At 38.4% G+C, this 15,695-nt stretch overlaps 1 protein-coding gene across 8 annotated transcripts in view; it reads right to left on the reverse strand.

Moving 5' to 3' along the window:
• UBE3A (ubiquitin protein ligase E3A) overlaps window positions 1–15,695 on the reverse strand; it is a 51,293-nt gene that overhangs the window by 12,404 nt on the left and 23,194 nt on the right. For all 8 annotated transcript variants that reach the window (XM_030962255.1, XM_030962264.1, XM_030962305.1 and 5 more), the window contains 2 exons: window positions 7,568–7,878; window positions 3,217–4,472 (listed from right to left, as the gene is read on the reverse strand). In XM_030962255.1, coding sequence (XP_030818115.1) covers window positions 3,217–4,472; window positions 7,568–7,878 — 1,567 coding nt within the window. The remainder of the gene's footprint in view (window positions 1–3,216; window positions 4,473–7,567; window positions 7,879–15,695) is intronic.

Below are 15,695 nucleotides of genomic sequence, written 5' to 3' on the forward strand. Positions count from 1 at the left end.
CAATATTCTTGAAAATGCTTTTATCAGAGAGTTATCAGTTATTCCACAGATACTGAAAAAAGTCTTCACTGACTTTCTGTCAAGACACAGGTCTAGTGACATAAATAGTAGTTAAAATTCAAAAAAGTCTGTAAATATTCAAACCTCTGAAGTTCAAAAATATGAAATTTGAGGGTAAATATGTTGGTACTCATAATTAATTATCTGTATTTATAATTAATTTTCTGCATGTTCAGAAATATTTTGTCACGGAACAGACATAAGAACATACTTTCACTAATGAATATTATCATCTTTCAAAAAATCTTTCTGGTATTTTTCAGTGAGACTCTTCCTAAGTTCAGTACTGTACACCCAAAACAGCAGCCATCCCTGATGCAAAGTAATCCAGTGCAGCTTTCACTTAGATTTGATGCTGTCAGTACTGCTACAGAAGCTCATGGTACCCATCTTTGATTTCCATCAGGCACAGAGCAAACTGTTTTAAGGCTTAGAACATAAGACTGAAGAGCCTCCTCCAGAGCTATTTCAGACCAACTAGGAAGTAATTGTGAAAATTATTAAAATCACTCCTGAACCAATTACAAAGACTCCCAGCAACAACTGCATGCAATTCTTGAACAGATTGGCACTTTCTGACAGAAGACAACAGTGTGGAGCAGTATCTCCCCTGGAATAACTTCCCAGCTACCAGCACAATTGCAGCTTAGAGATTTCCTGAGGTTTGTGTGTGGCTCACACCAAAATGCCTGTAATGTCCATTAGCTTTCAATGGATCTTTCTTTCATGAAGAGTTACAGGTCCTGGGCAAAGACACCCACCCTCTTGAGGTACACAGTGTGGAAAATAAAATGCCATTTTGCTTATGTTAAGCCTTATTCCTGATAATAAAACTAGGGGCTACCAGTTGTAAAAAACAGTATTTCTCATTCAACTTCTTCATTCATCTTTTATGTTCTCTCCATCATTGTTTTTACCCTTAAGGGGACTTTACAGTTTCTTTGAAGAGACTCTGAGCTTTCCAAATGTATTTCTACTGCATCTTTTCTGATATTAAAATGAGAAGAAACAAATGAAAGAGAATAGGCACACCGTGGCAAACAGCGACATTAGAGCATGCCATTCACTAACACTTCCTGGGGAATATTTAAAATATATTCACTGAGCTATGATACTTTGTATCATCAGTTAAAACATATCAGTAGTTAAAAGGTGGATTCTGTACCCACTTCATACAATACAATAAAGTTTTCCCTACTTCCACATCATCCCACAACAGCTACCTTGTAACATCTCTGAAACAGCACATACTCCCTTCCTCCATTTTGGATGGCACCTCTGTGTTCATCTCCATTTTACTGAATATAATCTGAGAAATGCCTGGGCTGCACTTGGTCTTTTTGGCTACCACTACAGTTTAGTTCAGACGACCTGAATTTAGAACAATTTTATCTTTTCCCTTTATTTTCTGTCCCCAAATAAACAGTTTAAAATCCTTACTTTCCTCATTGCTCTGACAGTCAGGTCACCATAATTTAGCATGCTCTGACAGCTTAAATTAACAGCCATAGGAAGATCCACGGCAACTGCCTAGGCATGTAACTCAGGCTGCTAGGCTGAGCAAGGGCTGCTGCAAGTGCATCATAATTTAGATTAGTATGTTTGAGCTTAATCTAATCTAAATTTCCTAAACTTCCTACAGGCCAAGAATGTGCACAGCAGTGACTGCTGTGGCCCTACTGCAACTGGATGTTGCCCACAAACTTTTTAACCTAAACATAATTTTTTTTATCCTCAAAGATTTCAACTTTTACAAGTAGTATGTAAAAGAATGTCTTTTCTCATATTTATGGATTTTCCTTTTTATTATTGGATAAAGAGTAAGGTTTGCTTTTGCTCTGCTAAAATTGACATTGAAAAGAACATCCTAAAACTAGCTTTTATGCTCTTTGACCTTTTCATTTCCTAACGAGAAAAATACTGGAAAAAAGGGAGGGATAATTCTATGTGCACAAAGCTGAACATTCAAGGAATAAACTCCATTACAGTAGTATGACAAAGCATAACTGGACACAACTGTAAGTCTGATAGGTAGTGAAATTACAAAGAGTATTCTTAAATAAAAAAACTGGTACACAGTATTTTTATATTTATTTGCCTAATATAAAGTTGAGTTTACAGACAGAAGCCACTTCTGCACTGCAATTTCATTTTTTTCTTTTGGTACTAAAGACAAATGTTTTCCCGGACAAATCATAATATCAGCAATTCCCACAAAGCAGCTAACTCAGCTGGAAATTCCTAGGCATACAGAAAAATCAAGGTAGAAGGTCATTTAGGGTTCTCACAATTGACTTTCACTGGCAGTTACACTCATTCAGTTTAAGTACATGTAACAGCTGGGCTGAGAGGCAAAATAAGGTAATTTCCCCAAACCCTCCCTAAACACCTCCCTAGGTCTTCAGTAACAAGTTTTAAAGCTATTGGTAAATTTAAAAATTTGCAAACCTTGTGCTTTTATAACAGAACACAGGAAAATGAGTTTTTGAAAATTACCAGCTTTAAAAAAAAAAAAAAAAGGGGAAGGGTCCTAAAATAAAGAACATATTAACATTCGTATATGGACCTATTTACTGTAAAATAGTTTGTATCCTGTATGACTCCGCTCTTCCAAAAATGCATAAACAAATGGCATTAAGTTTTAATTAAAGAAGTCAGCAGATTCAGAAACAGGCTGCTCTCACACTTCTTTGGTATTAACAGGTCTGTCTACCTTTGTCAGTCGTATCAGTATTTGCACCAAATTAAAATAATGCTTTATTTCTAGAAATTTGTAAGTCCAAAAGAAGAGTACAAAACTAAAATGTTTTAATTCTGTCTTCCATCTGAAAATCCCTACCCATCAGAAGACAATCCAGGACGTTGCAGAGGACAAAGAAACAGAAGCTGGTTACTCTCACCATCAAGATCTGTGCAGGATCTGATAATGGAGAATAAGAGCTACTTCATACTTTACGACATCTTAATCTGCAGAAGTAGTTCTGCTGAACATGAAATCTTCAGCATCATGCTTCGAATTCAAACAATAAAGCTATCTGAGATTCTTCTAGAGGAAATCTAGTCTATGTGCACTCACACAGAGTCCTTTTCAGTGACTCCAAGCCCATGCAGTTTGCACGAGTCAGAGCCAAGAAACCCCCGTTGCTGCTGACTTACCCGGACGAGCGCGTCGTCGATGATGTGATCACGCCGCACTTTCAGCCGCAGGTAGGGGTTGAGCTGCTGCCCCTGAACCAAGCTGTAGAGCACAGTTATGCGTCTTTCACTGTACATCCGGATCCTATTGTCATAATACAATCCCAGGTTCTTGGTAACAGCATTCAATATGAAGGGACAGGTCATAAATGAGAATTTATTCTCTGTTTCTACTTTGAAGAAAGTGTAGTCTTTGTCCATTTCTAGAACATCATTCAGTGGTTCATTAATAAATTCTTCAAAAGGGATAAGTGGTTTTCTGCAATCTATAGTTTTAACACCAAGTTCAGTTTCCAGTGGGTCTACTCGAGGACCTTTTTTATTTCTTCTTTCCTCACCCAACAGCTCTTGAAGAGTTAGTTCACTTGATTCTGGGATGGGTTCTTCATCTTCCTCTTCGTTATGATCTGTATCCACATCCCCTCCTACTACATTTGCATAGTAAACCATTTTCAAGCACTTCGAAGCAGCAACAACAGCATCATCATCATTCACTAGGTTACGACTATTGAACTCGTTGCTTATGACTTTGTAAGTAATAAGTTGCTGAAATGTTTCCATCATTCTCCGAATTTGATCTGCTCTGTACTTAGACCACAATCTGACCAGTTTTGCTTGAGCTGCAAGGGGCAGTTTGCTCATTGCTTTGCAAAACAATGGTAGAGCCATTTCCAGATATTCTGGGCTATGAAGATTGCCATTCTCCATAACGATAATAAACAAATTCAGATAGTTAGGATCCCGAGAATACACGTTATGGTAAGTCAAGTCACATTCCACATTAGGTGACAAGTACACAAGTGCATTTAAAAAGGCAGTTTCTATTTTTTCATTAGAAAGTAACCTATCATAGACCCGTCTGACTGCTTCAATATCTACAGACACTTCATCTGGGCCTAGTTTTTGGAGGTTATTATCTCCCTGTGTGCTATCACCTATTCTTGATGATGAAGACGATGATGCACCAGAATCCTCTTCCATAGCAGCAGCCGAACAGGCAGCTTTTTCCTTTTCATCTTCATCTTTGTCTTCATCCTTTCCTTGAAGAGACTTGAGCTCCTCCTTGGTGTGCTGCTTGGTTTTTCGGAAACTCTGTACCAGTGCTTCAGCACTAGAAAACACTCTCCCAATCACCCGGATTAAAGGGGAATAATCCTCTTTTTCTCGACATAGTTCAAGAATTTCATATATCTTGTCTTCTGTTAGGAAGGTCACATCTATAAAAAGATAAAGATATTAATTTTACTAATATAAAAATTAAAAAGATAATATACTTCTGGTTTGCCCTATCTAAGAAACCTGTGTGTCATATCATCACTAAAACTGCAAAAACAGTGTCAGTGCTGAATAAATTCAAGACAGATACTTTCTAATTTCATTAGCATGAAAAATCATTACTTCATTCACTGACTTAGTAAAATATTTTATTCATGGATGTCAATCAGAGAATGTGCACAATAGTGAAACTGTTTTGCAGCCAATTAACTACATTAGGTAGTTAACAGTACTGTATTGTCTAAACAAGTGCAATCAGTAAGAGGTTTAAACTTTAAAAGCCTTAATGAATAAGGCTGCGACAATACAGTCTTCTGGTAGATCTGCATAGTTAATGTGTAAGTCATTAAACTAAACAAACTAGACTGTATCAACCTCTTTTTTTCAAAGCAGACCTTGAAGAAAAGACTCAATCACTTGTTTTGTTGTATGTTAATGGGAATATAAGATTTCTTATTTCTCTTTTTAATGCTTTCTGCAACAGTTTTTAGACTAAATTGATGGCTGAAAACCCTCCCAAACCCCTGAATATATGCTCTGAAATTTATGCTGCCTTCTAAATTACACATGCAGCGTGGCATGTAGATTATGTCTTTGTACATTAGGCCTCACTAAGATAAGCAACTTGGGTATACTAATCAACATGTTATTCAGAGCAACAAGATGGTTTACACACATCATCTGCTCCAAATACCTGTCTGTTCTCCCTCTCCCCAAACTCCTGATACAAAATAAGTCCTTCGAATAGTCCATTTGTTATTTGAAATCTTCCTTTCTCTTTAGAAAAAAGAAAGAAAACATTATTTATAGCTTTCTATGTTAGTTCTCAAACAGAACCCACAGATGCTTTCACATCAGGTGATGATTTACAGTAGAATTACTGTAAACATGATCAGACCCTAAAAAGATATTCTAGTTTAAGCAGATTCTTCTGAACTGACACATAATTTAGAACCAAAACAGAATCAGTTTTAATAACATCTCTAGAGAAAACATCTCAAAATTGTATTCACCAACCATACTCGAACTACCTACCTCTGCAGAAAGAAGTGTATCATTTTAATAAAAACGTTTAATAAAGGTGTTGTATCACCTACACTGATACTCATTCCAAGAAGTCATTAAATTAAAAAGACAAACTAGACGATGCAAAGACAGACAACCTACTGACTTTCACAGAACCCCAAGCCACTCTCAGAACACATGTAACACAGGAAAGGTTAGGCTTATGTCTTAAGCTTACATTGACTTCCAATATGAAGACACTGACAAATCTCAAAACATCTGTCCTGTTAAAAAACCAGCTCTACAGAAAACATTTTGAAAGGACTCTACAACATCTATTTTTATCTGCTGCAGTGCATGCTCAGGAAGCAAAACTTGTTTAAGTCTTAATTTTCTTGTGTTAAGACAAATTTATCTGCTGATACAGATGATATTCTATGACATGGCTCCTCAAAATGAGGACCAGAGTCTCAAGTTCATTGACTCTGGACCACAGACATTATTCATAGCATAAAAACTATCAGCACACACTGACAATTCAACAATATTATAAATTTCAGATTTCCATACTTAAACAGGAATTTCCTCATTCACTCTTTTAAAGGTTTTAGTATTTCAAGAACTCCAGAAAAGTAATTTAGTTATTTCTGAAGCATTCTTCTTTCTATTTATTTAGAACTTTTAATCCTGTGTCAAGCATAAAAGCAAGCTACACATCCTTTTCCTCAACTTTGCTAAACTTTGCTGCAGATTTTCCAGTAACTGTTGCAGCAGACCTTAAAAAAATCAGAGTGCTAGATTCCTTAGACATCACCCAATTCCAAAGGTAGCTGAGCCTCAGATGAGCTTTAAGAATGCATTAAAAGCCCTCTGTCTATACAGCTACAAAGAAAGGTGAATAGTTGTGATGCTCCAAGAGAGGAAGTCTGAGTCACTGCTGTAGCCAACAGACTGTCTCTGGAGGTAGGTTTGGAAGACTCTTAGGTACCTGCCTTGGGGAGAGGGGATGGTTAGACAGAATAAGAAAAATTCTGTGTCTGAAAAGCTCCATTAATAATACAAAAAAAATCAAGAGAAAAAACACAAAACAGCCTTAATGTGCCTCTTGCTCATCAAATGCTACATTTCCTTCCCTTTCCCCTTCCTAGTGTGTTTGCCTCTCTGCTTATTCAGATCATAAGTAATTTGGGTACAAATTTATCCTTGCATCAGATAAAGAAGAAACTGGTGCTGGAATATCTTGGGTTGCTTATAACACAGTACTGTGTTTTATTGCTAATTCTGTAGGGTTTTTTAAATCTTTGCTGTAGATTAGAAAAAAAATTCACCCTGTTTAGGTAAAATAAATGAATCTGGACTTGTGTTTATATCACTTTTTGCCACAACACTTAAAGGTGGTCTGCTCAAAGGTTAATGGCTTTAAAAACCATTTGGCCTGGTTTGTGGATGTGTTTGCATCACGGGTTAAGGTGACAACTAACATTATTCTAGTAGTATGTATTTACTATTACAGATTGCTTGAAAAGCTAAACAGAAGTTAGAAAACATATACACGGAACAGTATTTCATTTTACACTGGCTTAATAATAACTGTGCTCAAACATTTTTTAGCTTGGTGAATGTATTGCCTACCACTTACTGTATCATTTATTTCATCTGTTAAGTTTCTCAACATAGGATCTGAAATTAGTTAAAGCATAACTTTTATAATTTATTAATTGCAGAATAACTATGAAACTAGCAAAACTAAAAGAGTCATACAACAGCACAAAACATTTCTATATTTGCAAAAATCACTATTGTTGTAAGACAACAAATGCATGTTTATTTTAACAGAGATGTGGTCAAGATCTAGATTTGGAATCAGTGTTCAGCCTTAATCCATGCATTTTTCTGAATCCATAGGAAAATACTCAATTGTCTAATACTCTATTTTACTAAAGTCAGCAGAACATCACCAGAATGAATTCTGTTGGCTTGTACTTGTGCATATGAAATGTGTTTTATTTTAAGAAAATTGTAAACCTCTTACCTTTAAAGTCATCTCTCGGGCCTTGCATTTCCTTCTTGTTCATTTTTCTGTCAGTGCAGGAATTGTTATGGGCACCTTTGGAATTGTTTTCTAGGTAAGCTGAGCTCGTTCCTTTCTTGGAGGGATGAGGATCACAGAGTTTTGCATTAATCTTATAAAGCTCGAGGGCCTTAATGGCTGCTGCATTGTTATCCATACGGAGAAAAGTTGGACAGGAAGCACAAAATTCATTCGTGCAGGCTTCATTTCCACAGCCCTCGGTTAACTGGTGGTAGTAGCGCTCTATTAGATGCTTTGCAGCTGCTCGCTTCCTGTAGCAAACATTCAAACAGTAAGTACAAGGATTAGTGGAGCTTTCACATACAAAGCTCATTCAATAGCATCAGCAAGGCAGAGATTAGTCAGGCACTGAAACACAAGATTTCTGTCAGACAGAACACATCAGAAGATTTTTTAAATGCAGGATTCTCATCTTGATAAATGCAAATATATTTAACACACAATTTAATTTGTGCGTTCTATGTAAGTAAAAGATAAATCCTGTTTATGCAGTTTTCAGCTTTACATGGCAGTGCTACAGTGGAGACAATCTTGTACAGTTCTGAACAATCTCAACTGTTGATAAAAAGAGAGCAATTTGGATGCAAAACAAGGTTGCCACTGAAACAAAACTGAAAGTTGTACAGGTGTTGAATCTAATATATAATACTGAGTCATGGCTGCCACTGACAGATGAAAGAGGCATGAAACACAAACAAAAAATTCGGACATTTATTTAGCAATACTACTAACACTATACTATTTTACCCATTTTAACAAGATTCCAGATGACTTAAATTATCATATTTAGTCTATTTAAATCTGAACAAAAAATATTCCTTGATTAATTAAGCTGATGCTAAAAACAAATTACAGATAATCTCAAGGCTGGATATATTTATCCTCAGCTTAAATAAATTATATGGTTGTCAAAATATAATAGAAAAACAATCCCAAAAAGTGCTATCTGCCAAATCCTTCTGTTTCTCCTGCCATTATAGGTGCCAAGTATGTACTCTGAAAAATCACAGCTGCATTGCTGTACAAGTCTAGTGCTCAGTACTATATATATATATATATACACAAAAGAAAATGTAACTGCCTTATTAATAAGGCCACAGACTTCTACAGAAACATGCAAATAGTAAAGAAATCACTGGAAAGCTGCAGGTAACCAGGACAGAAGCAGCTGCATGCAGCACCAAGAGCACCATGTATGACCACATTTCAGAAAGAAACTCCCAAACCTTGACTGCATTTAAAATAATAAGTTATTAATGAAAACTACCAACTATGAAAAAGATTTCAAACATTCTGACTAGGTTTAACATACATGCTTTTTATGGAACTTCAGTGATACAGTACTACTAAGATTAGAGCAGCAGAAATTGTGATATTAACTTAAAATTGTCTTTCCTGATGTTGATGTATGCACAGATTCTGCACAGAACAAGTACTTCAGAACTGAAGTGCCAGACCCACTGGCACTACTCAGCACTTGCTGCACCTTGCTGTTAATAATGGCTGGTTAAATAGCAGTTTCAATGCAGTTACTTCAAAAGGGAAAATGTTCTGAGAGTGACTACTCATTACTCAGCAATAAGACCTCTGCTTCTTTCTCTTCACCCTTCAAGATCTCATAATCCCAGAGAAGAAAATACATCTTACAAGGAAAACAATTACTTTGATGCCTATCTGAGCTTTCATTCCCTGGATGTTTTCGTTCCAGGGAACAGAAAACAAACAAAAAACCAACTGAGGAGAAAGATTTCCGTGGCACTTTGAGATGGATGTGGAAAGAAAAAGCAGCATGAGCAATATCATTAAAACCATTACTGTGTAACAGGGAATAGCTATACCCTAATCTAAGGGAAGTGTTCTGGTCTCACATTTTTGTATGTAGACTTACAAAAATCTGCCTCTCTCCATGTACATCTAAAAATAAGTGGGTTTTTAAAATCTTGTCTTTCATACTTCAGCCATTAGTATAGAGGCTTTAAGAAAAATCACCCAAATCCTCTCAAAGCAACAGTGTTTTAGTACAACTTGGAACAGTAAATTATTTCAGAGACAACTATTTCTGAATGCAAAATTTCGTGCTTTCATCATTCCTGACCTTCAATCATTCCAGACCTCCAGATTTAGAGCGTGAAATATCGTAATTAGCAAGCAGGTAACATTTATATATGAAAAAGCTGAATTTTTACACCTGAGCTGTGGCCACCAACATGCACACCTTTCCAGCTCACACATCTAGTTTGAATAAATGTATAAACACTGATACATTAACAACACATTTTATCATGTTAAACAACACTTCACTTTAACCAGGTTATGCCTGAGATGCCAGTAAACAAAGCTAAGCTTAGACTTGTCTCTAACAGTTAACTTCTAAAGGACTCAATATTTTTTTGCTTTTAGTTTTTAGCTACTTCTCAAACTTTGTCATGCCTACAATAAGCCTGTTTGTACAAACACTTTTATTTTAACTTGTGGCTGGCAACTCGCTGACTCAAGTTCTCTGAAACTCTATTAGAGACAGAAGGTTGTATTTTTAATTTTTCTTTTAAAAATCAAGTATGGAAGCAAACAGTATGGTGTACAACAGTACTAGAATACAGCAGTATTAGAATTTCATAGAATATCCTTAGTTGGAAGTGACCCATAAGGATCATCAAAGTTCAACTTCTGGCCCTGCATAGAACCATCACCAAGAATCACACCATGTGCCTAACAAACACTTCTTGATCTTAGGCCTGGCACTGTGACTACTTCCTCGGGGAGCCTGTTCCAGTGCCCAACCATCCTCTGAGTGAAGAACTTTTTCCTAATATCCAACCTAAACCTTCCCTGACACAGTTTCATGCCATTCCCTCAGGTTCTGTCACCAGAGAGAAGAGATCAGTGTCTGCCCCCTGCTTCCCCTCACCAGGAAGCTGTAGACCATGATGAGGTCACCCCTCAGTGTCGCTCTCCAGGCTGAACAGCCCAAGTGGACTCAGCCACTCCTCATATGGCTTCTCCTCAAGGTGCTTCATCTTTGTAGCCATCCTTCAGATGCTCTCTAACATCTCTGTATCTTTCTCATATTGTAATACCCAAAACTGCACACAGTATTCAAGTTGAGGCTGCCCCAGTGCAGAGCAGAGTGGGACAATCCCTTCCCTTGCCCAGCTGGCCATGCTGTGCCTGATGCCCCCAAGGGCATGGCTGGTCATCCTGGCTGCCAGGGCACTGCTGGTTCATGTTCAGCTTGCCACTGACCAGGGCCCCCAGGGGGCTTTGCTGTGATGCAGGTCCCAGGAGCACTTGTATTTGTTGAACTTCAGGTGGTTGGTGATTGCCCAACCCTCTAATTTGATGAGGTCTCTCTGCACAACCTGGCTGCCTTCCAGGGAGTCAACAGCCTCCCAATTTAGTATCACTGGCAAGCCTACTCTGTATGCCTTCGAGACCTGCTTCCAAGTCATTGATGAGATGTTGAGGAGGGGCAAGGATGGAGCCCTGTGGAACTCCACTAGTGACAGGTCAGCAGTCTGATGTCAACCCATTTACTGAAACCATGTGTGCCTGACCTATGAGCCAGCTGCTCACCTCTCACATGATGTATTTATCCAGCTATGTTCTGGACATTTTATCCAGAAGGATACTGTGAGAGACGGTATTGAAAGCTTTATGGAAATCCAAAAAGATGACATCAGCTGGCTTCCCTTGCTCAGCTAGATGGGTTACCTTGTCATAAAAAGAAATTAGGTTTGACAAGAACCAGCGGTGGCTATGACTGATGTCTGTGGTGTTCTTCAGGTGTTTTTCAGTAACTCCCAGAATAATTTTCTCCATAATTTTACCAGGCACTGATGTGAGAATGAGAGTCCTGTAGTTTGGAAGGTCATTCTTCCTGCCCTTCTTGAATATTGGGCCAACACTGGCCAGTCTCCAGTTGACGGAGAGGTCTCCAGATTCCCAAGATCATTGAAAAATCCTTGAGAGAGGCCTTGTGATGACATCAGCCATCTCTCTGAGTATTCTGTAAGAATTCCATAAGTCCCCATAAACTTAAAGGGATCCAGCTGGATCCTCCCCCTCTCCCTGGCAGCTACTCCACAGACTTTTCACTTTACCTCAGACAAATGATTTAGGTAAATAAATAAAATAAATTTCAGTGAGGATACAGACCTCAGAAGGTAGAAGGGAAATTACCAATCCTTCCACAAGAGCTACTCTTACTGAGGTTCATCAACAAAAAGACTTGCAGAAAATGCAGTTCTGAGTAAGTCAGTGTGAGATTTTCAGACATTCCATACCACATTCCCACTGGTGTACTTCGGGTATTAGTATCATTGTCCATTGCCAAAAGCCCACATTTCCTATTTCTACATTATTCAGCAGAAGAACTTGTAGCATACTCTCGCTATTGTTCACAAGTGAAAACTTGATCTCTTTCTACATTCCCCTGCTCATTTAGTATGCTGAAAACTGAAGTTCTTGGCCTGAGGCATTTAAACGGGTTCATCAAGCAAAGTAACATAAAACCACTCTCTATTCTTAGCTCATGCTACACCCGTGAAGAGCACAGCTCTTTTCAAGTTCCTATAAAGGGATCTGGTCAAGAGCAGCTGGTCCCTTAGAAAGCTCAAGGCCTGGTTCACTGCTGCCCATGAGCACACACAGTTACTACTGTAGCTCAGGCTGTAGTGACTGACCTGCATACACATTTCCAAATACTCATTGTTGTTGCGCATCCAACTACGAAACTGCACCGGTGTGGCTGAAGTTGTAAACATTTCACAGGCATATTCTTATGACTGAAAGATAACTTCCCACTCAGTGGGCCTTGTATAACCTCCTCAAGCAATGCTTCAGTGAGGAGGAGAGGCATCTAAAATAGACACCCGACTTCCTTCCTTAAAGTCCAACAATTTCACAAGCACACTTTTCTGTTTAAAATTAAATTAGCATTCATTAGTTTGTAGTAGTTACAGAAAAAGAATTGCTTTTAGGCTTTCCATGTGTTCTTTAGCTAATAAAAAGCCAGACAGTAAGTACTTTGCATTTGTAATTTAAATGGTGCCAAAATTGTGGAGTATCATGAGAAACATGTACGACCAAGACAAAGCTGAACCGGGCTGCATTTTCTGTAGTAAATTTTCAATGTCTAAAACCTGTAAAAAACAGGGATTTAATGTACTGGTTCAAAAGTTCCTATGAAACAGAATGTAATTTGCATTTCTCAAATACCTTAAACTAAATACCGAAGAAATACCATGTAATGGAATCTCTTCCCACAGAGAAAATTAGAAGTTTAAACATTAAAGGAATTTTTGAAAGATTTGAAGCATGTAATAATTTAAAATTCACCTACAAAGCACTTACATTCAAGTTTACATTTACATTTAAAACGTGCCTGAAGTTTAAAATATCTGCATAACTGCATCATTTTTGCTTGTAAGTTTACCTAAATTTTAGAATGACACATGAATGTTTCATACTTGTCTGGAAATAGCAGCATGAAATAACACACTTCTGAATAGTTTTTGCTTAGGATACAAGAACTGTTATATTATTTTTACAAATAAATCTCACATTGGACAGGAGTGCTGACCTGCTGGAGGGTAGTAATGGATCTGGACAGGATGGATTGACAGGGCCAAGGCCAACAGCATGAAGTTTAACAGGGTGAGGTGTCAGGTCCTGCACTTGGGCTATAACAACCCTGTGCAGTGCTACAGGCTGGAGCAGAGTGGCTGGAAAGCTGCCCAGTGGAAAAGGACCTGAGGGTGCTGAACATGAGCCAGTGTGCGCCCAGGCTGCCAAGAAGGCCAACGGTGACCTGGTCTGGATCAGCAATAGCGTGGCCAGCAGGATGAGTCTGTGATCTCCCTGTTCTTAGACCTTGAATCCCATCTCCAATTTTGGGCCACTCACTGCAAGGAAGTAATTGAGGTGCTGGAGTGTCTCCAGAATAGGGCAATGAAGAGTCTGGAGCACAAGTCTTAGGAAGACCAGCTGAGGGAGCTAGGGGTGTTTAGCCTGGACAAAAGGAGGGTGAAAAGTGACCTATTCACTCTCTACAACCACGTGAAAGGAGGCTGTAGCAGGTTTGGGTTGGTCTCTTTTCCCAGGCAACCAGTGACAGGACAAGAGGAAAATGGCATCAAGCTGTACCAGGGATGTTCTGGACATCAGAAAAAATTTCTTCACTGAAAGGGCTGTCAAGCTTTGGAATGGGCAGCCCATAGAGGTGGTAGAGTCCCCATCCCTGCTTGGAATTGTTCAAGAAATGACTGGACACGGAATGTAGTGAGATGGTCTAGTTGATAAGGTGGTGACTGGTTAAGGGTTGGACTCCATGATCTTGAAGTCCTTTTCCAGCCTTGATGATTCTATGATTGCTCCAAGATGGCTAATTTTATTAAATGGAAATATACAACAGCCTGTTTTACAGTGGCTATTAGGAACTTAGAAGTGCCAAAATGTTCATAAGCAATTTTCTTAATAGAAAAAAAAAAGCATTAATATGCATAGAAACCCAGGAAACAGGTTTTTTAGTACTAATAGCAAAACAACTTTTAACAGATGTGTTTGCAGAGGCATAAAGAGACACATCTGCAGCAGTTATACTACACTTTGGAAAGAACATGACCAGCATACCAAAAACTGTTAAAGAAGATATTACACATGGTCATCTTCATGAAATTAAATATTGCTTTGTGCAAGTTTCAGCTTCAAACCTCGCATGCTAATTTTCCTGATTCTGTTTAGTTAAGAGTAAGTAGAGCAGTGCTAGAAAAGACAGACTTCCAGTAATAGCACAGCCCACATAGAGCCTTTTGAAGAGCCCTGCACACCAAACTGCTAAACAGTCCACCCACAGCTGGAGCCCAGCCCTTTGTTCCAGCAGTGCTGTAACACCTTTTGCCTGCCTCAGCCTCTGGCATCACAGCAAATGTGTGTCTGGCAGATGTGCATGTGCATGGAGCCCATATTTACCAAAACACATTCCTTCCAGCGTGGTGGACCCCAATAGCAAGGGTGGATTGTGAGTTCTGCTTGGACCACACTGGCTTAACCCAAGTGACCTCCCTTCCCACTGTGTATTCTAGATCCAGCGTGCCTCTGGGAATATCATGTGCTGACAAAAGCATGGCATTTCCTCAGAAAGGACAACCCTGAGAAGATCTGTCCTGGCAATATGGAGCAATGCAGGAAGACAGAGAAAGAGAGCGAAGAATACAGCCAGCATCTATCTCACAATCTTGTCTCAGAAAAATTGTCTTGCTACAGTCATGTTAAAAAACCAGAGAAGGGTTTCAAAATTGCAAAGAATCCCATCCTCAAAAGCAGAGAGAAGGAAAGATGAATGCACAGAAAGCCGTATGAAGACAGTCATACCTTTGCCTTGATAAAAAAAGTTAAAAAAAACAGAGTGAAAACACATGAACATATAAGAAGTTACTGCTAAACAATCAAATGATGTGATTTAGTGCTAAAGAGGTTTTAAGAAAGTTATACTAATTGAAGGGGAAAGTCAATGGAGATGTGTGACAGGAGCAGGCAGAAAATGCTGACCTTAACAATTCAAAGATAAAAGACTTGTAAATTTGAGTTAGCACCAAGACGTTCATCACATGGAGACCCAGAATTTGAAAAGCCTGGGATAAGCAAGACTTACATATGGAAGATTTTGCTGTGTATGAATCTGAATATTTTCTTTACATTTCTTTTCATGCAAACATGTGAAACATATATGACCATGCTCTTGGTATGAAGCTTTGCAATTCAAAACATGGAAATAAATAAAGCAATTATATCAGCCAGCCAGAGCAAAACCAACCATTCATTGTGCAAACAAAAATCCACTTGCTTTAGTCCCTGTATTTACTAATGAATTTTAGGCATGTAAATAACACAGTAACTATTTTTAGCAACACAGCAGGCTTGCAGGTCACAACTCTACCACTCAACCTGCCATTCCACCTTATGTGGCAAGAGCAGCTATGCAGAAGGATTGCAAACATTCTCTGTAACAGGTGTAGTCTACATCACATTGTGATACAGTTCAAAAAACATTTAGTTTAGCAAAGGTATT

This window comes from Camarhynchus parvulus, chromosome 1 (assembly GCF_901933205.1).
Source record: "Camarhynchus parvulus chromosome 1, STF_HiC, whole genome shotgun sequence".
In the NCBI taxonomy this organism is placed as follows: Eukaryota; Metazoa; Chordata; class Aves; order Passeriformes; family Thraupidae; genus Camarhynchus; species Camarhynchus parvulus.